This window comes from Microcebus murinus, chromosome 9 (assembly GCF_040939455.1).
Source record: "Microcebus murinus isolate Inina chromosome 9, M.murinus_Inina_mat1.0, whole genome shotgun sequence".
Taxonomy (NCBI): domain Eukaryota; kingdom Metazoa; phylum Chordata; class Mammalia; order Primates; family Cheirogaleidae; genus Microcebus; species Microcebus murinus.
Window position 1 is genome coordinate 13,956,663 of NC_134112.1, and position 26,823 is coordinate 13,983,485.

General features: G+C 33.8%; 1 protein-coding gene across 3 annotated transcripts in view; it reads right to left on the reverse strand.

Moving 5' to 3' along the window:
- SUGCT (succinyl-CoA:glutarate-CoA transferase) overlaps nt 1–26,823 on the reverse strand; it is a 684,028-nt gene that overhangs the window by 583,956 nt on the left and 73,249 nt on the right. For all 3 annotated transcript variants that reach the window (XM_076006291.1, XM_076006292.1, XM_012752259.3), the window contains exon 8: nt 12,566–12,709. In XM_076006291.1, the coding sequence (XP_075862406.1) occupies nt 12,566–12,709 (144 nt within the window). The remainder of the gene's footprint in view (nt 1–12,565; nt 12,710–26,823) is intronic.

Consider the following 26,823-nt stretch of genomic DNA (forward strand, 5'->3'; position numbering starts at 1 on the left):
CACACAGTGCCCCAACAAAGGGAGGGAAACATATTGGTTCAAGGCAGTTAAGAAGTTATCCATCTAATCAACAACTAACCATAAAGTAGCTGCACAGAAAAAGAATTAAGACTTTATAGATTTTATTCAGGAAAGTCACTAGACAAACACAAAGCAACAACAACAAATAGAAACAACGAAAACCCCTTGGGGGTGGGAGAAATCTGAACTCCACAATTACCACATTCTATTATTTGAAATATCCAGTTTTCAACAACAAAAAAAATTAGGATACATACAAAGAAATAGGAAAATAAAGGCATACACAGTGGGGGGCAGGGAGGACAGTCAAGAAAAACTGCCTCTAATGAAGCCTAGGTGTTGTGTGTACTAGACAAAGATATTAAATCAATTAAATCAGCTACTATAAATGTGTACAAACAAATAAACCCATGTCTAAAAAATTAAAGGAGAGTGTGAAATGAGATGAGAATAGAATCACAGAGGAAAAAAGAAAGAAAGGGGGGAAGAATAAATACTTGAGTAAATAACCAAAAATGTCTCAAATTTGATGGAAAACATTAATCTACACACCCAAGGAGCTCAACAAATTTCCAACAGAATACACTCAAAGAAATCCAAATCTAGACACATCAGAAACAAACTTTCAGAAGACAAAGAATCTTGAAATTAGCAAGAGAAAAACAACTTATCACATGCAACAAATCCTCAATAATACTGACACCTGATTTTTCATTAAAAATCATAGATCCGAAAAGGCAATGGAACAACATATTCGAAGTGCTATGGGAGGAAAAAAGACTAATTGACCAAGAATTCCATATCTGGCAAAAACTGTACTTCAAAACTAAGGGAGAAATTAAGACATCCCAGATAAACAGAAAATGAGAGAATTTGTTGTTAGCAAATCTACCATACAAGAAATACCAAAAGAAGCCCTTCAGGATGAAACAACAAAAAAAAAACACTAAACAGTAACACAAGTACACACAAAGAAATAAAGAGCACCAGTAAAGCTGAATATACAGGTAAGTATAAAAGATAGTATAAATGTATTTTATTTATAAATTTTTTCTTCTCCTACCTGATTTAAAAGAGAACTGAATAGAGCTATATAGACAGTCCCCAACTTGTGATGGTTTCACTTATGATTTTTTGACTTTACAATGATGCAAAAGCAATATATATTCAGTATGATCTTCGACTTACAATGGGGTTATATCCAGATAAACCCATCACAAGTTGAAAATATAAGTCAAGAACAAAATTTCAACTTATAATATTTTCAATTTATGATGGGTTCATTGGGAAGTAATCCCATTGTAAATTGAAGAGCATCTGTAATTGTAAATCTATGTTGATGGACATACAATGTATAAAGTTGTAATTTGTATGACAGTAATAGCAAAAAGTAGAGGGAAAGGAACAAAGCAATAGTGGAACCAAGTTTTTACATACTATTCAAATTAAGTTGGTATTAATCTAAGAAAGATTATTTTAAATTAAGATGTTAATTGTAATCTTCAAGGCAACCACTAAGAAAATAACATATATGACATAAAATATATATTATATAAATATATATTAAAAGGAAAAATAGGAATTAAAATGGTATACTAGAAAATATCTAATTTAAAAAAGGCAGTAATGGAGGAACAGAGAAACAAACAAAAAACAAAAGACATGGAAAACAATAGCAAAATGGTAAACATAAATTATACCTTAGTAATTACATTAACCAGACAAAACTTTTCAATCATAAAGCAGAAATTTGGCAGTGTGTATTGTTTTAAAATGATCCAAGTATTTCTGCCTACAACAGACACACTTAAGATTCAAAGACACAAAGAGGTTGAGAGCAAAAAATAAATAAAAAGAGAAAAAGGAAAAAATATATACTATGTAGTAGGGGTTGAATTGTCTTCAAAAAAATCATACGTTGAAGTCCCAACTGGTACCACAAAATGTGACCATATTGGGAGGTAAGATCTTTAACAAGGTAATTAAGTTAAAATGAGGTCATTAGGGAGTTTCCTAATCCAATATTATTAGTGTCCTACGCCTGTTACAGATCATTCTCTCATGGCCCTCAGAAGAAACCAACATTGCCAAAACCCTGATCTCAGGCTTCTAGCATCCAGAACTGTGAGAAAATAAATCTCTGTTGTTTAAGCTACCAAATATGTGGTACTTTGTTATGGCTGCCCTAGCAGACTAAGATATTATGAAAATAGTAACCAAAAAATAGATGGGCTGCCAAAATAGCAAAAGCAAAATGTGACATATTTGAAGGAAGAACAGACAATCCAACAATAATAGATGGAGACCTAATAAAACAAGTAGGCAGAAAATCTACAAGAGACTTGAAATGCAAAAAATGAAAATCAAAGCCATTTCACATCTACTAAGTATACCAGAGAATAGCAAGTGTTGGCAAGGATGTAGAAAAATTGGAAACCTCATAAATTGCTGGTGGAATTATGAAATATGACAGCCACTTTGGAAAATAATTTGACAGTTCCTTAAAACGTTATATATAACGTTACCACATAAACTAACTAGACCTAACAGACATCTATATAACACTCTACCCAACAACAACAAAATACACATTCTTTCCCAAGTGTACCTGGAACATCCTCCAGCATAAACCATTTATTAGGCAAAACACAAGCCTTAGCAAATTTAAAAAGACTAAGAGTACACAAAGAATATTTTCCAACTACAGTGGAATGAAGTGAGAAATTAGTAACAGAAAAATATCTGGGAAATTCACAAACAGGCAAATATTAAACAACATATTCCTACAAACCACTGGATTAAAGAAGAAATCAAAAAAGAAATTAGAAAATACTTTGATATAATTGGTTCTTACAGGGAAATCTATAGCTGAAAATACCTACATATTTTTAAGTCTCAAATCAATAACCAAACATTCTACCTTAAGACACTGGGAAAAGAAGAATAAATTAAACCCAAAATGAGCAAAAGGAAGGAAATGATAAAGATAAGAATGGAAATAAATTGAAATGGACTATAGAAAACCAATAGAGAAATCATTTTTTTAAATTAACAAGCCTTCGAAAAAAAAAAAAAACAAGCCTTAAGTTAAATTCACAAAGAAAAAAGAGAAGATTCAGGTTTCTAAAACCATACTGAAAGAGAGGAAATGTCTCTACTGATTTTACAAAATACAAAGGATTATATAGGAATATCATAAACAATTGTATGTCAATAAATTAAATACTGTAAATAAAATGGACAAATTCCTGGAAAAACACAAACTACTGAAACTGATTAAAGAATAAATATAAAAACTAAATAGACAAATAACAAGTAGATTGAATTAGTAATCACAAAACTTAAAAAAATCCCAGGCTTTTTTTAGCTTCACTGATGAAATTTACCAAACAATTAAAGAACTATTCCAATTCTTCACAAACTCTTCCAAAAGCTAGAAGAGAAGGGAATATTTCTCAACTTATTCTTTGAGATGAATATTACCCAGATACAAAAAAAAACTGATAAAAACATCATAGGAAAAGAAAAGTACAGATCAATAGCCCTTATAAATATAGACCAAAAAATTCTCAAGGACATACTGGCAAACAGAATACAACAATATATGCAAAGAATTATACAACTTGACCAAGTTAGATCATTTCCAGGATTGAAAAATTGGTTGAATACACAAAAACTCAATGTCAATTATTAATCAATCAATAACCAAATAACAGTAATAAGTGATACAAACCAAAAAATCATCTCAGTCACAGAAATAGCATTTGCCAAAATCCAACACTCTTTCATGATAAAAACATTCAGTAAACTAAGAATACAGGGAACTTCCTCAACCTGATAAAGACTATCTAGAAAAAAAACAGATAAATCATACATATGAGGAAAGACTGAATGTTTTGCCCTGAGATCAGGAAAAGAAAAGGATGATGGCTCTTGCTACCTTGATTCAACATTTGTACAGGAGTTTTTTCTGCCCAGGGCTATTAAGGCAAGAAAAAAAATACAAGAAAAAAAAAAAAGACTGGAGAGAAAGAAGTAAAACTATATCAATTTGCAGATGATAAGATCTTGTATATGAAAAATCCTACAGATTGCACTAAAATACTCTTAAACTAACAAATGATCCCAGCAAGGTTGCAAGATATAAGATCAACATACAGTCATCACATTAAGTTCTATTGCTCAGTGCTGATCACAATAATTCACCTTTGGAGAATATAAACAGCCTGTGTAATACAGCATCTACTCCAAGGTCAGCTGATCTGTAGCACTCTCCTAATGTTGGCAGACATTGTTAATAATCATAACACTCTTTTTCCAAACTATCTCAACCTTCTCAATATCAGTCTCCAGTCAGTCCAAGAGGCAGAAAGATTAAAGCTGTTTGCAGTCTTGTGTTGCTTCTACTACCATTCCACCAGAAAAGCACAAGAACTTAACTCCTGCTCTACAGGTTTGGCCCAATATCCTGCAAAGAAATTCCCTCTCTCTTCCCCCTCAAAAAACAGTCTGATACTAATTCCTAACTTTGATTGGACCTACTAACTATAGAACATTAGATTATTATTTGAAATGCCATATCGTGTTTATTGTTCCGATGGGTATTAATAAATGGCCAGATTTAGTGCCAATGCCAACTACTGGGAGAAGTCTTCCAGTCAGTCACACCAACCTTTTGGTTCTTAGAACATGTTAAGTTTTTTCCTGCTTCAAGCCTTTATACTTATTGTTCCCTCTATCTGGAACACTCTTGGCATGGCTAGTTATGTGGCAGGCTCCTTCTCATCCCCCAGATTTTAACTCATTACAGTAGTCTTTCCTAACCAGTCTATCTAACACAACTGTTATCTTTATCAAATTGTTTCCTTCTCTGCCTTTATGACTTACTACTTTTATATTGTCTACATCCCCACCTACAATGTAAATTTCATGGGTCAGGAAACCTGCTGACTCATGTATCATTCATTGTATACTCTGGCATATGGTAGATGTGGAACAGGGATGGATGAATAGATTCTGTTAGTGCATATTCAACTTAATTTCTTACTCTCTGAGTGAAAATCAGTATGTAAAAAGAATTGGATAATACAATAATAACCTTTAGGTGAAAATATATTTAGCATATGGCATTTATCACAATAGAAAGGTAAAATTAAAGCATTTTAGAAGATCTTCTATGACAACCATTGAAACTAAAAGAGTTACCTTTTAACTCTCAGCCATCTAGAAAACGAAATCAACCATAATATCCAGATTGCTAAGCACTCCAGCTCATTACGGTCTTATTATACATTGCTGATATATAATGACTCTAGGTTACAAAATAATTATAAACATGAAAAAAAAATAGTTAGCATTATACCTCATATCCATTGTATAGAGAACTAATGTTCCTAGAATTAAATCTCAGCCACAATGCCTGATGCTAATGGTTTACTGATCATCTACTACAATGATGGTATAATAGTGGGGCCAAATAGACCTGATCCACTGGGAATCAATTGGTCCATAATTTATGATGGATAAATAGCCACCATTAATTAGCTAATACAAAAGGATATGATTACTACTTTTTATTCTACATAAAATTTCCTGACCCCAGAAAATACAAAGATGAAGGTAGAATTGAATAACAGCAACAAAAACAAATTTTTCTAACTCTGATAATAGAGAATATAGGTGATTCTAATACTGTTAAACCCAGTTTTAGGAAAAGACAATAGAATTCATTATTCTACTAGATTCTGCAAGGACGAAAGCAATTTAGGAAATACATGTCAACACCAATACATCTTTCTCTTTCCATTTCTTTCATATCTTGATCTTAATTGTTTCTATTTTTTTCAGAACATTTAAAAGCACCAAATTGTTTTAAAGTATCTAATAAGAAAATTAAATTAGATCACCATAATATTTGTCTTCATGTTTTATTCTTTTTTCCTTTGGAATATTCTCCCACTAGTAATCATCAATTATTACAAGTTAAAAGACCTAATTTTCCTCATTTGTAGCTCATGTCATATAAAAAATATGCAATGCCCATGAATATAATTAATGATTTCAGTTATACAAAACCAGAGCATCATCCCAATACACTCATGTGCACTCAATCTTCTTTAAAAAGACAACAAACCATGTTTTGTATTGAAGTCAACTTGCAGTTAATCTAACCAATACCCTAAATAATTCTCTCCTTCAAAGGGAGAGAATTCCTAAAAGGGGTCTCCTAAAAAGGAATTCTCTCAACTTTGTTGGTCACAGACAAACCTGCTCCTCTACCTATCCATCCTCTACTTATGCTCCTACATAATCTAAGCTTTCAACCTCCAGCTCCTTCCCAGATAAATAACTGTCTTTCCTCACAGATTTGGCACATTTATAGGCTTTTCTCAAGGTAATTCTTCTAGAGCTGACTTATCAATTATATATAGTAGGCACAATGCCTAAGGCTCACAATACTTTAGGGGTACATAGAAATTTTTTAATTTTACTTTCTTTTAAAATCAGAAGAAAAAAATTGATGTAATAATAATAAACACAAAACAATGAATGACAATCATTTTTATACCAGTGCAATTATAGAATATAATTTTTAATATTTTTATGGAGAAAAGGACCCACAAAGGCAAAAGATCTTAGGGCCCACAAAAGCCATAACTGGCCCTGACTTCTTTAGAGTCAGCCTAACCCTAGATCTCCCCCTACTCAAAACTAGTCCATCCTATCCTCATAGATAAGACCCAGACCACAGTTTACTATACAGGTATTCATTTCAAAACTTGATATATAGCGATGGTTGCATAACTCACTAAATTTCATTAAGTTGTCATCTGAAATAGAATTAATTTTATGATATGTAATACATACTTCAATAAAATTGTTTTTAAAATGGTATAAAAAAGAAAAGCAGAAACAGGTGTATCTAGAGACACAAGAAAATGAATTTCAGATTGCTTGTATAAGATTCAAAAGTTTATCAATAAAAATTATAAGAATTAAATTTTTATCTACCTTCATATGGTCATATGTGTATACATGAAGCAAATATACAAATGGGAATAAAGTGACAAAATGTTCTGTATGTGAAAATAGTTACAGTGCTAAAAAAACTCATTGTAGGAGTAATTAGAGGAGGCTGGTTGCAATTAAGTACAGGAAGGATATTAAAACTTCCAAAAGATATTTCTGTAAGCCACAACAGAAGAATAAGAGCAACAGAATAATTGAAACCACATCTAAACCCACTTCCTTGTTATTTACCAATATCATCTAAAGAACACTGTTCAGATGCTGATGTTAGACAATCTTGAGTGGACAACATTAAATCAAATTCAGACTAAAAAATATCAAAAGAATTTTTGACAAGGGTTAAAAGTTTATAGCCTTGAAACTACAAAAAATTTGTTGCCTACTACAAACCACATCCCGGCAATTGTCATGTCCCTACAACGGACTCCTTGAAATAGTTTTGTTGTGGTTGAGGCAATCATCTCAGAATTAATAATTAGCTACTATTCAAATCAAGTGTAATTTTTCTATTTTACACTAGATCACTTTTTTAAAAAAGAGAAAAATTTCATTTTTAGCAACTAACATTGAATGTTATTATAATCATTCGTCATCCTATGTAATGCAATAAAAAAAAGAAAAGTATGTTTTTTGCCACTGCATGAAATCATAGTCACTTTCTACACAGCTGAAATTAAGTCCAAATGTTATCTGCTTAATGCAAGTGAACATTTATATAAAAAGAAGACAATTAATACTTTTTATTTTTAAAAAGGTGAAGTTTCTCAGCCGGGCGCGGTGGCTCACGCCTGTAATCCTAGCACTCTGGGAGGCTGAGGCGGGCGGATTGCTCGAGGTCAGGAGTTCGAAACCAGCCTGAGCAAGAGCGAGACCCCGTCTCTACTATAAATAGAAAGAAATTAATTGGCCAACTAATATATATATAAAATTAGCCGGGCATGGTGGCACATGCCTGTAGTCCCAGCTACTTGGGAGGCTGAGGCAGCAGGATTGCTTGAGCCAGGAGTTTGAGGTTGCTGTGAGCTAGGCTGACGCCATGGCACTCACTCTAGCCTGGGCAACAAGCGAGACTCTGTCTCAAAAAAAAAAAAAAAAAGGTGAAGTTTCTTATTATGTTTCTTTAAAATGTATCTAGAAAAAGTACTTATTTACATAAAGCAGATTGTAATCATTTTGTGGTTTGGCTTTTGGATCTAGAAGCTATAAATGTTATCTTGAAATGTTATCCAAATGTTATCTTGAAAGCCAACTGAAGTTAGTTGATTCTCTATTATTAAGTTATAATAATTATGATAACAATTATGTCAATAACCAACTTTTTAATCTCAGCATATTTCTAACACTGTGAAATATTTTTTTCAATAACTTAATAAAATTAATGTTAGTCATCAGTAAAATACTTTCTAATTTACAAAGCATTTTTCACATCCTTTATTGCATTAGATCCTCAAAACAACCCTGTTATATTGGTATAGTGAATATTTGTAGATTACGTCCTCAAAATCCACTTTCCTCTCCTGTGGCCAAAAAATAACCACACCATACTTTGGGGGAATCGCCTCTCCTGGTCTCAACCATACAGTTTGTATAGAATTAACTCCAGTCTTAGTACCTGGGATGGCTTAAGCCAATCAGTATATTTGTTCTTTCAGGCCTCAGTAATCAGTTTAGGAATGATCACTGAAACCAGGGAAATACATGTTTTGTTTTCTGGGACTTCTAGGAAAGGAAAGTTCCCTTTTCTTCTATGGAAACTATTGTAATATTCTGAAACCCTCCTGAATGATACATTATAAGAATGTAAGATCTGGAATCAGAATCTCTACAACTTTAGCACCACATAAGGAAGGATGGAGGAAAAGGGAGAGAGAAAGAAAAGGCAGAGAGCACAGAAGAGGAGTAAAAACAGGAAAGTAAAGAAAGATAAGCAAGAAAAAGACAGGAGAAAAGAGATGCCCAGGCTAGAGAAGCACACATCAGGAGAAATGAGGGAGCCCAGAGCCCAGGAATAGGACAAAGGCAAAGGGAAGAGAAAAACAGAGCTCAGGCTGCAGTGGGTTCAGAGAGTGAAAATGTTCTTATCACCCATTGCCTTGTATTTCAGGTAAGCTTTAGCATAAATTATTATCTGTTACCACTGCCCTCTGGAGCTTTCCAGCCAATATTTATAGCCCAGAAACTATTCTGAATGGAGCAACTGTAGCAAGTATTCAAGGAGACATATTCTTTGGTTGAAAAAACCATCAACTAATAAAAATAACAGATAAGAGAAACAGAAGCAAAAAAAAAAAAGGCCTTGAGAAATTAAAATCAAAATTCCTAAACATTCCTAAACAATCAAAATTCCTAAACAGTGTTAGGGGAGACCCCCTAACACTCTTGGCCTAGCCAAGTTCTCTGACCTTGTCTCCTGCCATTCCCCACTCACATTCCAAGCTCCAACTTTGTCATATCTCTTTGCCCTGGCATTTGCCATTAGCCATGCCAGGACTACACCTCTCTCTCACCCCCAACTTGGTGAACCCCTACTCATCCTTCAAGCTGTAGCTCACATATGACTCCAACTCTCCCATATGACTTGGCTGCCTCTGCTACTAAACCTGTAACAGATGTGTCACCTCCCTTTCCTAGCCCAGCTAGCACAGAGCCTGGGACACAGGGAGTGCTTTGTTGATTAGAGTTGAAACAAATTCCAGTTGTGCTATGACTTTAAATGCCATTTTTCTAAAAATTCTTATATTTCAGCAGAAATACTTGACTGTCAGTTAAATCCCATGATAGTCTTCACTGACTGGATCAAAACATGGTAGGTAATGATCTAGAAGAGCCCATTTTGTTGCACTATCTTTTTGTGACTCTTGCTATGTTTTGTGTGTGGGATGGGGTGGGGGCCTTGCTATGTGTTCGCCACTGAGTGCCTGTTTGCTTTCTCTGCCTCTTACTCAAGTTGCCTTCTCCCCTGGAGCTTCGCCACAGGAAAGCCTAAAGCTTGCCTGCCTCTCAGTGCTAGAGCTTTTACCTTAACAAAATAGGGAAAAGAGATCCAGTTGGGATGTCAGAACCAGAGATCTTGCTGTGACTCTAATGCTTAAGCAAGTAAACCATTCTTGGCCTCAGTTTCCTTGCAAGTAAAACAGGAATAAAAATTCCTGCCCTACCCACCTATCTCAAGTGATCAATTACTGTTGAGGATCATATAAAATAGAAGATGTGAAAGTTCATAGCTCTAAGATAAGATATATTGGATGTTTTTTGTTAGAAGATAATTAATGAGTCTTAAACTAATTTTAGCAAGCTTTGACTAAATTAACAACAGTACAATAGGCCAAATCACTGTATAATAGTACAAAAGCAAATTATGTCATCATTAGCTGTTTATCAAGTACTTATCCTAAGTCAATGGATTTCTACCTTTTTCTCATCTTCCCTAACAAACCTAAGGGGCTAAGAGGCATTCCCATTGGTACCAGTGGTTCTCCCACTGATCTCCAAGAATTGGGAAAGCCTGCTATTTGACAAACACTGGACTGGGCATTGAGGTTGCCATGGTAAACAAAAACAAGCATTGTCCCTGCATTCATGGAATTTGCAGTCTCAAGGAAACATGGACAATAAACATAGACATGCACACAACAAAAATGACTGGACTATATATCTGTGTGTATGTAGGCATGAGTTTGCTCTCACTGTGTCCTCACTTTGAAAGAGCTCTGCAGGTAATGCCACCCACCTCCACTGCCACCCCCAGGGAAACACACAAATTCACATGGTGAATCATTAGTTAGGTGCTGGAAGAGAATTAAACTCTATAATACAAGAGATTTTTTTCAAAAGCTAATTAATTAATAATTGAAATATAGAGTAAAGCAGTCTAGGTAGAGATCAGGAGAGCTACATAAAGTCCCAACTCCAGAACCTTCTACATCACTTGTGAGGCCTGGTGCAAAATGAAAATTATAGGGCTTCTTGTCCAGAAATTATTAAGAATGTCAAAGTAGTGATAGCAGAACATTTAACTAAGCCCAGAGCCCTCTACAACAGCACAGGTCACATGCCCATGAAACCTTCAGGGCTTCCACACTTATTAGTGCAACTTTTATCCAGTCACTAAACCTACCTCAGGTTTAAAACCTACCTCAGCTATTAAATTAGGTGAAAGAAGAAAAGACTTTCAGCTCCTTCCCATAACTAACTTCTGTGGTTCTCTATTAAGGAACGAAATCATTCATTTGAAGAAAGCTCTTTTACCCTTTAAAGAATCATAAAAATTCTGACTGTGACTCAAAGCTACTGTTATGTAAAAACCCATACGTAGTATTTCATCTTCAACCATATTGATGTTTTTTATTTCTATACACCTCCTTAATTTTGCCTAAGAGAAAAAAATATCCAAGCAGTGTTCCAAGTTTACTATTTTCCCATGTATGCCTTTTAAATTTGAAATTCCCAACTGAGGTCTCTATATCCAGAAAGTAGTTTTTCCCACAGAAAAATGTCTCCTTGCACAAATTAGATATTTTGTTTTTCTATCCCTGAAAAATTATCTATTCAGAATCAACTTCCTCAAATGGTACAGCATCTGGGTCTGATCCAGTAAAAAGGAGGACAAATGTCATTTTGAGAGTGAGTTAACCCTTTTATTCCACCAGTGTAGTATGTAGCACAACATAACTGATAACTATCTAAACCAGAGGGTCTTAATCTGGAGTCTACGGACATATTTCTAGGAATTAATCAACTTGAGTGGAAAAAAATTATACCTTTATTTTCTTCAACTTCTAGCTAAAATTTAGCATTTTCTTCAATTATTAATGCTGGCTACAAATCAAGAGTATTAGCAATACCTATGACTTGATCGCCAATTAAATATTACACATATTTTCATATCATATTAGAGTTATTACAGATACATTGAAATATCATTTATGCTCAACATTACCACAGAATTTTAATAGTATTAAACCCACTGCTAAATCTCATGATTTAATATGCTAGTAAAAATTATATATAACACAAATTTGATTTTTACATTGAATAACTATATTTCAATATCACTGGCTTCATTTATAATCCTAAGTATCTCATTATATGTGTTTAAAAACATAATTCCAAGGAAAGATCCACAGACTTCACCAGACTACCAAAGGGGTCTATGGCACATAAAAGGCAAACTCAAGTCAAAAGAAGTTACAGAGCTCATGTGATAAAATAGAAACAACTGTACTCCTATCTCACAAGTAGTAATAGACCCATTCCAGTAAAAACAACCTGTAACATTCTAGTCCAACAACAATGTCTACATTACAACAAAATTTTCATAGCCCATTTGTTTTACTATGAAAACACATACATCAAAACAGAGCAGATTTTGTTGTGGTGGTGGTAGTGTTTCTTTCTGTTATTTTGGGGTTTTTTTTAAATTGTTTCAGTACATGTGATCATAGGATTTTATCAGAAAAGGTAAAACCCAGATACAGTTTTATGCCATTATCTAAAATGTTATTTGGATCAGTACCTGAGATGACAGTAGGTTACAATCAATGAACAGTCCTTTTCCAGTTTTGTATCTTTGTATCAATCCAGCCATAATGGCTCCATATGCGTACAGGCCAGTGGCAAGATCAGTCATAGCCACTCCTGGGCGAACTGGCTCTCCATCCTGATTTGAGGGTTGGGTTGAGAAAAACAGAGAAATTAAAAATTAAAAACATCATATGATTTCTCAACTATTATAAAATCAAATACAAGGAAGAATTGTATACGAAGTGTGCACACACACACACACACACACAAAAATACAACAAGTTATTATTGTGGATATTCATTGATGACAATAATGGATTACTCACTGTGTGTCTCTCCCCAGCCCCTACTAACCTAACTAAACCAAACCAAATGAAATAAAAGATGTTTCAGATGTGTTTTAATTCCTTTTTAATATATTTCACCTTGCTTATACTAAAAAAATACATAAAAAGTGAATTTCACTTTGAATGAGTTAATCTGTTGGGGAGGAAAGAATTAAACCATTATTTTTCTCCTGTTGGATGTGAGGCTCTCTCATAAAAAAAGGAAGGCAGAAGATCTGAGCTAATCTTATAATTATGCTAATAGCTAGCAAATATGCTAATGGTATTTACTTAAAATATTTTTTAAGTACTCATAAAAGGCTTTTAGCAAAATACTGCTGATTTAGGATTACTATGATAAACAAACCTAGAATCTATAGATGTATGGGACATGGGGCATGTAGAACAGGGCATGAGCTATGCAACTATCTGGGTGTAAAATGGAGATGTTGCACAGTCTGTAACGCTCTCTGCTGTGTTAGATAACCCATGTACCTCATTAAGGATCTTATCTACTGAGCCGGGCTTGAGAGTTTTGCCTATTGTGGTAAGAAATAATTTTGGAGGGTCTCTCAATGTCTAGGACCTCTCTCTCTGCTTCTCCTGTGCCTTTTGATTGCTTGTATCTTTGAAATTATAAGCTTGATACTGATTAACACCTCCAATTTACATCAGTCTGATTCAACAATCCAATTGTTGGCCCATATATAAAGATATTAGAACAGTGCCTGACATACAATAAGTACTTTATAAAAATCACTTATCAAAATAATCAACATTATTATTAGTCATTGTTATATCAGACAGTTTGTAATTTTCACTACCGTTAATTATGCTAAGACTTTCGTTGGACAGAAGACCTAAAAAACTCCCACTTTCCCATTTCTTCTGATTGATATGTTCATTCACCTACTTATTAATTAATTTCAGCTGCTGCTGAATCATTTTCAGAAGCTAATTTTTCCTTTTCTGCAGCCCATACGTAAACCATGTTAATCATCTTACAAGAGTACTAAAAAATGTTAAAAGCAAGTAAGTGAGACCATATAGTGGCTAAGCTTATTTTTCTCTGCTTTTCAACACAATTTCAAGGAAGATATTACCATGAAAACTGGGACTGTTTGGCAGTCTTCTAACTATTATTATTGTCAAAACTTGTAACATAATGACTTGAATCCATAAATTTAAAATTAAATTTGTCATTGGTATTTAAAATTACTAAATGTATTAAAAATGAGAGATAAGTTCAAATTTAAGTTTATATCTATAAACTTAAATTTATATTTAATTTTAAATATAAATGAATATATAGTTGACCTGTAAAATGAATATACAGTTGAGCCTTGAACAACACAGGTTTGAACTGCATGGCCCACTTACATGCAAATTGTTTTCAATAAATGTTATACCAAATCCACCTGCCTCTCCTGCCTCCCTTTCTACCTTCTCTACATCTTCAATTTCTCCCACCCCTGAGAGAGCAAGACCAAACCCTTCTCTTCCTTTTCCTCCTCATCCCACTTAACATGAAGATGATGAGGATGAAGACCTTTATGATGATCCACTTCCACATAATGAACAGTAAATATATTTTCTCTTCCTTATAATTTTCTTAATAGCATTTTCTTTTCTCTAGCTTACTTTACTGTAAGAATACAGTATATAATACATAAAACATACAAAATATGTTGTTAATCAAATGTGTTATCAGTAAGCATTCTGGTCAACAGTAAGCTATTAGAAGTTAAGTATTTTAGAAATCAAAAGTTATATGAAGATTTTCAACTGCACAGAGGGTCAGTGTCCCAACCTCTGCATTGTCCAAGGATCAACTGGAGGCATATTTTATCTGCTACACTTCTCAGACCAATATGAATAATTAAGATAATAAATCTTTTATATTTTAAATTTCCTGAAAAGGAGGGACTATACCTGATTAATATTCTAAGAACAGCATTACATTATTCAGAATAATAATATGAGGTATGTGAACAATAAATAAACACTAATAATAATTCAATAAATTATAAATAATTAAATAAGTCATCATATATCACAGACAACACTGTCACTGGTAAAAATGACCATTTGTGCCCAAATAATTTTAAACATTAATTGAGAGAGTCCTTATAACACACTTGGATACAGAAATATGAATATGTTGAAAATAAAAGCATGGAAAAAGATGTATCATACTGTAAGGAAGCTGGAGTGGCTGTGTTAATATCAAACAAAATAGACTTTAAAACAAAAAAATATATATTACCAGAGAAAAAGGAGATATTTTATAATGAAAAAAGTGCCAAGAAATTTGGAAGATATAACAATATAAACACATACACAGCTAACAAAAAGCCACCAACATACAAAAACCAAAAAATGACAATTTTTAAAAGAGAAGGCAGTTCAAGAATAAATAATAGGAAATTTCAATATGCAAATTTGAATAGTGAATGAAACAACTAAGTAGAAAATCAATAAAGAAGTAAAAGGGGCCGGGCGCAGTGGCTCACGCCTGTAATCCTAGCACTTTGGGAGGCCGAGGCGGGCGGATTGCTCAAGGTCAGGAGTTCAAAACCAGCCTGAGTGAGACCCCGTTTCTACCAAAAATAGAAATAAATTAATTGACCAACTAAAAATATATATACAAAAACTTAGCTGGGCATGGTGGCACATGCCTGTAGTCCCAGCTACTCGGGAGGCTGAGGCAGTAGGATCGCTGAGCCCCGGAGATTGAGGTTGCTGTGAGCCAGGCTGATGCCATGGCACTCACTCTAGCCTGGGCAACAAAGTGAGACTCTGTCTCAAAAAAAAAAAAAAAAAAAAAAGAAGTAAAAGGCTTAAATAACAGTATAAACAACTATACCTTTAAAATACTTATAAAAAAATCCATCCAACAATAACAAAATGCACATTCTTCTCAAGTGCATCTGGGATATTCTCCAGAACAGCTTGTACTATATACTAGAATGCAAAACAAGCTAAAATAAATTTTAAAAGAGTAAATTCATATAAATATGTTCTCAGATCACAACGTAATAAAATTAGAGTCAATAACAGAAGCATATCTGGGAAACTCAAAAATACATGGAAAGTAAACAACATACTCCCAATACTTCAATAAGTAACAGAGAAAATCACACAGGAAATTAGAAAATATTTTGAGATGAGTGAAAATAAAAGCATAGCATACCATAACTTATGAAATGCAACTAAAGCAGTGTTTGAGGAAAATCTGTATGCTTATATTAAAGAAAAAGAAAGATCTGAAATCAAGAACCTAGTCTTCCACCTTAAAACAATGGAAAAAGAAGAGCAAACTACACCCAAAGCAAGCAAAGGAAGGAAATAATAATATAGATTGGAGCAAGAATTAATGAAATAGAGAATAGAATACCAATAGAGAAAATAAAAACAAAAGTTGATCCTTTGAAAAAAATCAATAGAATTCACAAAACTGGATGAACTATCCAAGAAAAAAAGAGAAATTTGAATTATTAAAATCAAAAAGAAAGTACATCACTAACAACTTTACAGAAATAAAAAGAATTATAAAGGAATAACATGAACAATGATATGGCAACAAATTAGATAACCTAGATGAAATGGACAAATTTCTAGCAAGACATACTACTAGAAAGACTAATCTAGAAAGACTACTGGAACTGACTAAAGAATAAATTTTTTAGGCCGGGCGCTGTGGCTCACGCCTGTAATCCTAGCTCTTGGGAGGCCGAGGCGGGCGGATTGCTCAAGGTCAGGAGTTCAAAACCAGCCTGAGCAAGAGCGAGACCCCGTCTCTACTATAAATAGAAAGAAATTAATTGGCCAACTGATATATATATAAAAAATTAGCCGGGCATGGTGGCGCATGCCTGTAGTCCCAGCTACCCGGGAGGCTGAGGCAGAAGGATCACTCGAGCCCAGGAGTTTGAGGTTGCTGTGAGCTAGGCTGATGCCACGGCACTCACTCTAGCCTGGGCAACAAAGTGAGACTCTGTCTCAAAAAAAAAAAAAAAAAGAATAAATTTTTAAAAGTGAATATGAATATAAAAATTAGATTGAATCACAAAAGTTCCAACAACAACAAAAAAAGACTAAACTTTTTTTTTTTTAATTCACTGGTGAATTCTACTAAATATTTAAAGAATTAATACTAATTCTTCACAATCTCTTCCAAAAAGTATAAGAAGAGGGAACACTTTTCAATTCAATCTATGATATATTATACTGAAATCAAGCCATACAAGATATGAAAATAAAATAAAACTATACACCAGTATCTCTTAGGAATGTGAACACAAAATCCTCAACAAAATACTAGCACAATGAATCTAGCAATATGTTAACTATAAAAAGGATTACACACCACAATCAATTGGGATTTTTTCCCAAAATGCAAGCTTGGTTTAACATTTGAAAATCAATCAATATAGCACACCATATCATTAGAATAAAAGATAAAAGCAACATGATCATTTTAATAGATACAGAATAAGCATTTGATAGAAGTCAAGACCTTTCATAATAAAACACTCAACAAAATAGGAATAGAAATAAACTTCTTCAACCTCATAAAGGGCATCTATTATAAAAACACAATAGAATACTTAAAAGTAAAGATTGAATGCTTTCCCCTAAGATAAGGAACAAGACAAGGATGTCTATGTTCACCACTTTGATCCAACATTATACTGGAGGTTTTAGCCAGTGCAGTTAGGAAAGAAAAATAAATAAAAATGATTTTAGATTGCAAAGAAAGAAGTAAAACTATCTCAATTTAGAGATGATGCAATCTTATACATAGAAAATTCTAAGGAATCCACTAAAAACTCATAGATCTAATAAATGAGTTAAGCAAGACTGCAAGATAAAAAAGACAATATACCAAAATCAATTGTATTCTACACAGTAGCAATGAACAAACCAAAAATGAAATTAAGAAAATAATTCTATTTAAAATAGCATCAAAAAGAATAAAATATTTAGGAAAAAGTTTAACAAAAGAAGTATAAACCTATACTGTGAAAACTACAAAACATTGTTGAAAGACATTAGAGAAGACCTAAACAAATAAAAAGACATCTCATGGCCATGGATCAGATGACTCAATATTGTTAATATGGCAATGCTTCCCAAATTGATCTACAGATTCAAGGCAATTCCAACTATCAAAATCCTAGGTATCGTTTTTGTAGAAATAAAATCTGAACCTAAAATTCATACGGAAATACCAGCGACAAAGAATAGCAAACAATTTAGAAAAAGAATAACAAAGTTGGAGGACTCATACTCCCCTATTTCAAAATTACTACAAAGCTACTATAATCAAGACAGCATGGTCCTGGCGTGAGAGACATATAAACAATGAGAATACTCAGATTTATGTGCAAGTAGTTTTTAACAAGTATGCCAAGACAATTCAATTGAAAAAGAACAGTCTTTTCATAAAATGGTAAAAAGAATGCAAAAGAATGAAGTTGGACTCCCTCCTTATAGGACATACAAAAATTAACTCTAAATGGACCAAAAACCTAAATATAAGAGCTAAAACTATCAAACAGAAAGCATACGCATAAATTTTCATGATCTTGGATTTGGCAATGATTTCTTAGATATAAAACATAACACTAACGCTGGGCACAATGGCTCACACCTGTAATCCTAGCACTATGGCAGGCTGGGGTGCGTAGATTACTTGAGCTCAGAAGTTCAAGACTAGCCTGAGCAAGAGTGAGACGCTGTTTCTACCAAAAACAGAAAAAAAAAAAATAGCCAGATGTGGTGGTGCACACCTGTAGTCCCAGCTACTCAGGAGGCTAAGGGAGGAAGATCACTTGAGCCCAGGAGTTTGAGGTTGCAGTGAGCTATGATGATGCCACTGCACTCTACCTGGGCAACAGAGCAACACTCTATCCAATTAAAAAAACAAACAAAAAAACAAAAAATACCAAAGCACTAGCAACAAAAGAAAACATAGAACATCATTAAAATCGAAAATTAAAAACGTGTTTCAAAGGATACCACCAAGAAAATGAAAACACAGCCAAAGGAATGAGAGAAAGTTTTTGCAAATCATATATCTGTTCAGAATTTATGAAGAAAACTCAAAAATAAGAAGAAAAATGGCCTAATTTAAAAATGAGCAAAAAATTTCAATAGACATTTCTCCAAAGAAAATATACAAATGGTCACTAAGCACATGGAAAGATGCTTAACATCATTATCCATCAGAGAAAGGCAATGAAAACCACAATGAGCTTGCAATTCGACAATAAAAAGACAAATAACCCAATTTAAAAATGGGCAGAGGGTTTAAAGAGACATTTCTCCAAAGACCATATATACAAAGGGCCAATAAGCACATGAAAAGATACTCAACATTCTTAGCCACTAGGGAAGTGTAAATTAAAAACACAATGAAATACTTCACACCCACAAGGATGGCTATCATGAGAAAAAGAGATAAATAACAAGTGTTAGCAAGGATGTAGAGAAATTGGAGCCCTCATTCACTGCTTATGAGATTGTGAAATGGGGCAGTAACTGTGGAAAACAGTTTGCAGTTCCTCAAAAGTTAAATATAGAGTTACCATATGACCCAGCAATTTCACTCCTAGGTATATACTCAAGAGAATGAAAGCATGTCCTCACAAAAAGCTCAGACACAAATTTTCATAGAAGCATTATTCATAATAACCTACAAATAGAAGTAACTCAAATGTCCAACAACTGATTAAGGGACGAAGTATGCTATAGACATCCAATGGGATATTTTGGGCAACAAAAAAGAAATGAAGTACTAATACATGCTACAACATGGAGGAACTTTAAAAATATTGTGCTGAGAGAATCTAGTCACAAAAGGCTGCATATTATATGATTACATGAACTTTCCAGAATAGGCAAATCCATAGAGACAGAAAGTGGATTACTCAGAGGGTAGAAGGAGATGGGAATGAATAGGGAGTGACTACTGATGGGCATAGAGTTTCTTTATTGTGTGATGAAAATATTCTAAAATTGATTGTGGTTTGGTTGCACAACCTATGAATTATACTAAAAAACCATTAAATTGAACACCTTATATGATATATAAATTATACTAATATATCCATAAAGCTATTATATTTTTTAAACACCATTATAATTCTAGTAATTTAATAAAGCACAAAAAGTAAAAATAAAGTTTCAAAAATCTTTTTAAAGGCCTGCTAAAAAGAACATATATTTAGTAGAAACTTTACAAATCGTATTTCATTCAAGGCTGTTTGGTAACAATAACAAAAGAAGACATACCATTCATTCTCTAGTACAATTCAGAGGTGGCTATGTTCATACTGTGAAAATCCCTTATAAATATATTCCTGTCATTAAAGAATTGTCAGCATGCCAGAGGAACAAGGAAATGAAAACAAATTACCATATAGTGAGTAGGAAGCCCCATAGTGAACCACATGGTGGCTGTGAAGTGACTAAGTATTCCCAGACATAAGAAAAGAATCAGAGCAGAGTCTGTGCATATATGCAAGGTATGAAACGCCCCTTCCACATCAAGAACTCCAGCCGAGCCCTACTGCTATGGACAATACAAAGCAATGTCTTCCTTCTCCTTAAATCTGGGATAAATGGGGTGGTACTGTCTCTTTCTGTCAAGGGGTACAGGGATTCATCACTCAAAATTCTTAGTGAAAATATGTTTGAGAGAAAAAGGGTAATTAACTGACCTCGTTAAGCAATATGCCCCAGAATCCTACCATAATCTACATTAGAAGTGGATTTAAACTCATATGTAGACTTTTAGAAATCAAGTAATATTTTTATTTTACTAAGTTATAACTCTAGAAATTGATGGTAGAATTTTTATTTTTCATGGTCACTTAGAAACTGCTCTATATGTATATAGCTCTTTTGTATATATAGCTCTTTTGTATATATAGCTCTTCTGTAAACTGCTCTATATGTATATAGCTCTTTTAATAAATTAAATAAATTAACCCTTTTCTAAGAAAGATTTGTGATAACTTTTCTGTGAAACTAAGAGATATGCTTGTCATCAACAAAGGTAAGTAAGGGAAAAGTCTCTAGTTAACACTTAAGACATACAGTTATAGTGAGAGGACAAAGTATTAAATATTAAGAGTCTTCCTATTACTTTCCATATGCATTTGTGTACTTCTCCATTCTCAATGTTCTTAGTGCTCTTTTCTTATACTGTCTCATCCCTCATTCACTCATGTATTCAAAAACTCACTAAAAATAAAACCTGAACATTAGAAGGAAAACAAGTTAAATCTGAATGAAGTATGGAATTTAATTAACAGAACTGTACTGCATTAATTTCTTAGTTTTGATCACAGTACTACTTTAGTAAAGCATTAGCATTAGATGAAACTGTGTGAAGGGTATATTTTTGCAACTTTTCTATGAGTATAAAACTATTTCAAAATTAAAAAGTTAAAAAAAGTAAAACATGAATAAAAAATAAAATATGATAATTCTGAAATAATAGCATTGATTTAGTGGGGTTTTTTGTTTGTTTTTGAGACAGAGTCTTGCTCTGTCACCTAGGCTGGAGTACAGTGGCATCATCATAGCTCACTGCAAACTCAAGCTCCTAGGTTCAAGCAATCCTCCCACCTCAGCCTCCCCAGTAACTAGGACTACAGGCACATGCCACCACACCCAGCCAGCTAATTATTTTAAATCATTTTAGTAAAGTTGGGGTCTCACTATGTTGTCCAGGCTTGTCCCAAACTCCTAGTCTCAAGCAATTCTCCCACCTCAACCTCCCAAAGTGCTAGGATTAAAGGCTGAGCCACTGTGGCTGGCCTGGCTTTTATTTTTTTTTTAAATTATACAATCTAGAAAAGAAGAGAAAAACATATACACAATTACCTGGAAACGTGTTTGTTTCCTTTACATCACAATCTCCTAAATTATAAAATTAAGAGTTTTAAAAGATTATTTCCAAACACAATTTAAGTCTGTTTAACATTTTCATTCATTTCTCTATACCTATTCTTCTCACTACTTTCAGAGTTTGCCAAATGAAATAGAAAATAAGCAAAGGAAGGAAAGAAGGAAGAAAGGAAATAGAGAGGCACAGTGGGAAAAAACATCATGTGTGTTTCTAAATTATTATTTAAAATCTTGTTTTGTTAAAAAGTACATAGAAACTGTAAGTAATTGTGGCATATGTTTAATAAATAGGAATGAATTTGAAAAGTTGTCATGCACTTTTCTAAGTTACATTACTCACACTAATTACTTCATAAAAGAACAAAAATGTTAAAATTTTTTCTTTAATAGTTGGCTTCATTTTCAAAATAAAAATTATCCTTCAATATATGTGTCTCTGTCATATTTTTATTTCATACTGAGTCATTCATTACCCTAATGTAATCTACAGAAAATTTTGTTCTTATCCTGGGGCACATGAATTTTTTAATGAACTATTTTCTGAAATATTAATTCTTCCACCATTTGCAAACTGCATAACCTTTGGAAAGTTCTTGGTCTTTTTTAGTTTTTCTCACTTGTCAAATATGGATAATGATAATATCTACTTCATCATTTGGTATGAAAAGGTGTACAAAAGCACTTTATGAATTCCAATGGCTGCACAAATGAGACTTTTTATAAGATACTTGGTGTGGTGCTGGGAAGCCCATCAGAACAACTTGGCAGTACTTCAGGAGAGAGAGACAAGATGAGAATCTCAATCAAGGACAGAGGAGAAGCAACAGACTCAAGAAATACTTAGATACTTAAATTCATAGACTTTGGTTTGGTAGGGAGGTAAAAATAATGAAATTAATTTGGGGAATCAATCAATAGGAAATTAAGCTTCTTAATAGAAGGTAATATATTGATTGTGAAAACCACCATTAGGGTTACTTGCAGCCCTGACTAGTAGGAAAAATATCTTTAGTAGAAGTACAAAGAGCAGCACGAGGAACAAAGAATCGTACATTTAGATCAAACGACAGTTTTAGTGCACACAGAACACAGCCACCCCAGTCACTGACTTCACACTTCATGGTCACAGACTCTGCAGCTACATAGCATCCGAACCTTCTGTTCGAAACACACATCTACTTGAACTAATTGATGCTAAAAATATGCTTATACCAACATTCACATGGAAATTTCCACAAAAGTAACATTTCTCCAACTTGAAGGAAATTCCATTTAATGGCTGAAACACTGAACTCTACTCCTTTCACTGGCTCATCTAAAAATAGGCAGAACAAAATCTATTACCTATGAACCTCAGTGACACTATGGAGTTCTCTGACCTAAATCATATCATTTTAAAACTTGAAAGGATCCTATAGCTCAATCCCTTATCAGTAAAGGTAAAGAAGCAGGAAATCATACGAGTTGTTTCAAGATCAGTCTCTACTACTTACTGATAAACAGAGCTCTAATAAGAAAGAGAAAAAGCGTTAGCATTGTAATGCACTAAATTTAGGCTACAAGTGGTGGACAATACCACCAAGAGAAAGGTCTTTACATTGCACCTAGAGCCTGGAACAGGAAGATTGTTTTCCTTCATCACATCCTGAAAGACTTGAAGCTCCCAACTCATCCCTCACCCATACGCCTCCGGGTTAACCTCAACAAAGCACAAGCCAGAAGGCAAAAACATGACAGATTGGGACCCCAGAAGGAGGGAAGAAAAACGAAAGACTGAGAGGACAAGTGAAAGCAGAGAGCAAAAACTTTCTGATCTTCGTCCCTAGAGAACTCGCCACATCAGAGAAGCAACTCAAGGGGAAAATTAACAAACTGATTTGTGCCACTCTCTGGGTCCCTTGTGAATGCCTGATTACCTAATATTATTAATGTCTTTCTAATAATATATTAAAAAATAATTCCCTTCCTAACATTAAAGGTATAACTTAGAGGTATTGGACTTATAGAATATAATAACATTCTACAGTGCACTTTTAAAACCAATATCTATCTAACTTACTCTTTACTCAATCCTTAGAAGCAAACAATCCTTGCTACAGATGAGGAACTGAAGAACAGCCAGGTTAAGTAAATACTGTGAGATGTTTTAACCATTAGTTGCAAAGTCAAGATTAGACCCCGAATCAACTGATCCCAAATCAAACGATCCTGAATCCACTGCCTTCACCACACTGCTGCATTCAATTACCATCCTTAAGGCTTCATGATCATATTTGGATTAACAATTTTATATTTAGTAAAAGCATTAAGAAGCTGTCTTCAAGTCTCTTTCATGTCCATAATGTTCATATTTCAAATTTCATGTTTTTCAAAGTACTATAACACATGCTGTCACATTTACCTCTCAACAATAATTCTATAAATACCAATATTATCCCCACTTCAAGATTATGAAAGAAAATATTTAGATAATAAATTAACTTGCCAAAGTCACAGAGAGCAAATGTTATGACTACTACAGGAACTCAGGAATTCTGACCCAAAAGCTTGTTTGTTCTATGCAATTCAAGTGAATTGCAAACAAGGGGATGCACCTACTGAGAAGCATGCTTTTACCACTCTGAAAAATGTAAATCAAAACTTTTTTCAGAAAATAACTGAAAGAATCCATTCACTGGAAGCCTACTACATTATAAAGTACAGAAAATTACAGATTTTCAAAAATGCCTTAACACACCAATCACACTATTTTCTTGTCTAGTGACTAAAGACCATCTAAATCACTTTGACTTAGCTCCCACAGTGAGATGCCCAAAATATCATCTAGCCTGGCTGTCCTCATGAGTTTAAATAGGGTAACACTGGGAGAAAATGAAATGGAAGTTTGGGGAATTGTGATATTTTAAGGAATGGACTAAGAAATAATTTGGAAAGTTATTTTGCTTCTTTTCATGCTATTCTTCAGGAAAAAATTTCCTAGTTATAGTTTCTGTGCTTTAGCTTTCTGTGCTAGTGGATCAGAGAGTAGCAAAACAAATCTAAAAGTCAACAGGTCCAACTTCTGAAACAAAACAACATGAATATATCCACTAAGATCCACATATGAGCTATCCTATATTTAATAGGATTTCTCTGAATTCAGTCTGTAAAAAACTTTCAAAGGGTCATTTGGTCCAACTCCCTGTGTTTAGCCAGGTAAATTTCTAAATCATCTAGGAGAGATGCTTACCCTTTTCCCTTTAAAGATTTCCAGAGGACCAAGAACAGCAATTGAGTGTTTATTGCATGCCAGGCATGCACTAGAAAGGGGGAAGGAGCTAACATTATTTCCCAGGTGCTTGTCAACACATTATCTCATTTAATCTTAGTACATCTTTCAGGATATATATTAGTATTCTCATTTTTACGAATGAAAATAATGAGGGTCAGAGATGTTAAGTGGGACTAGGATTTCAAGCCAAGAATGTCTCAAGGCCCAAGATCTTTCCACTCAACCATGCTAATAGAAATTGTTCCTTTATCCACTGCAATGTTCATTAACCTAGTGGTCCAAAGGCTCTTCATTCAGCTGACTAAATCCTCTTCTCTGATATGAGCTAATTTTCTTTTGTTATTTGTTCTATGAACAATAAAAATAACTGCTCCATATCCTCCCCATAAAAATAGATGAAAACAGAAATCAAATCATTTCTTTGCCTTATCCAGGGCAAATAACTCCATTCCCTCCCTATAGGAGTGCAGTGGCACAATAGGGCCCAAGGGATCCTTCTGACCCAGCCTCCTAAGTAGCTAGGACTGCAAGCACACACAACCACATCTGGCTAAGTTTTTTTTTTTTTTTTATAGACACAGGGTCTTGCTAATAACATATTACCCAGGCTGGTCTCAAATTTCTAGCCTCAAGTGATTCTCCAACCTCAACCTTCTAACGTTCTGGGATCACAGGCGCGAGCCACCACATCCAGCTTCTATAGACTTTCATTGAAGAAACTCTATTTTATACCCCTGATATAATTTTAGTCATTAGTCATTTTTCTCAGAATCTTGCCTAATTTTAAAAAACTTTTTCAAAGCATTATGACCCACAATGAACACAATACTCTCAAAAGTGACCATTTACTGAGATATTTTTAAAGGGCAGGAGGAATCCTTTCTTTGGTAAAATTTGAAAAGTAAAAACATTAGGAAGAAACTCATTTAAATGCTTTTTAATCCTTACCTCAAGCTGAATACATTTTTCAAACATTTTTACCATGTTTTTCCAAACATTAATAACCCAGAAATTCTCTACTCACATATTGTGAGTACAGGGTTTACGTTAAATGGCCTACCCAATAAGAAAGATTCTCCCTTTTTTAACTCAAAATATTAAAAGGGGCACAAGTGTTTTTATGACATGAATGAATCGCATAATGCAGAAGTCAGGGCTTTTAATGTGCCCATCACCAGAGTAATGTACATTGTACTCAACAGGTAAGTTGTTTTCCCTCTCCTGTCTCCCAACCTCCCTCCTTCTTAGTTTCCAGTGTCCTTTACATCACTATGTACCTGTGTGTACTCATCATTTAGCTCTCACTTACTAGTGAGAACCTATGTGTGTTTTTCCATTCCTGAGGTCTATTTCCATCTAAATTGCTGCAAAAGATATAATTTCATTCCTTTTATGGCTGAGTAGTACTCCAAGGTTTATACATATATACCATGGAGTGTGTATACACACACACACACACACACCCTACATTTTCTTTATCCACTCATCAATTGATGGGCACTTAGATTGATTCCACATCTTTGCAATTTTTGAATTTCACTGCAATAAACATTCAGGTGCAAATGTCTTTTTGATATAGGGACTTCTGATGTGACTTTTGATATAGTGACTTCTTTTCCTTAGTAGACACTTAGTAGTGGGATTGCTAGATTGAATGGTAGTTCTACTTTTAGTTCTTTGAGGAATATACGTACTGTTTTCCATAGAAGTTATACTAATTTAAAATGCCAC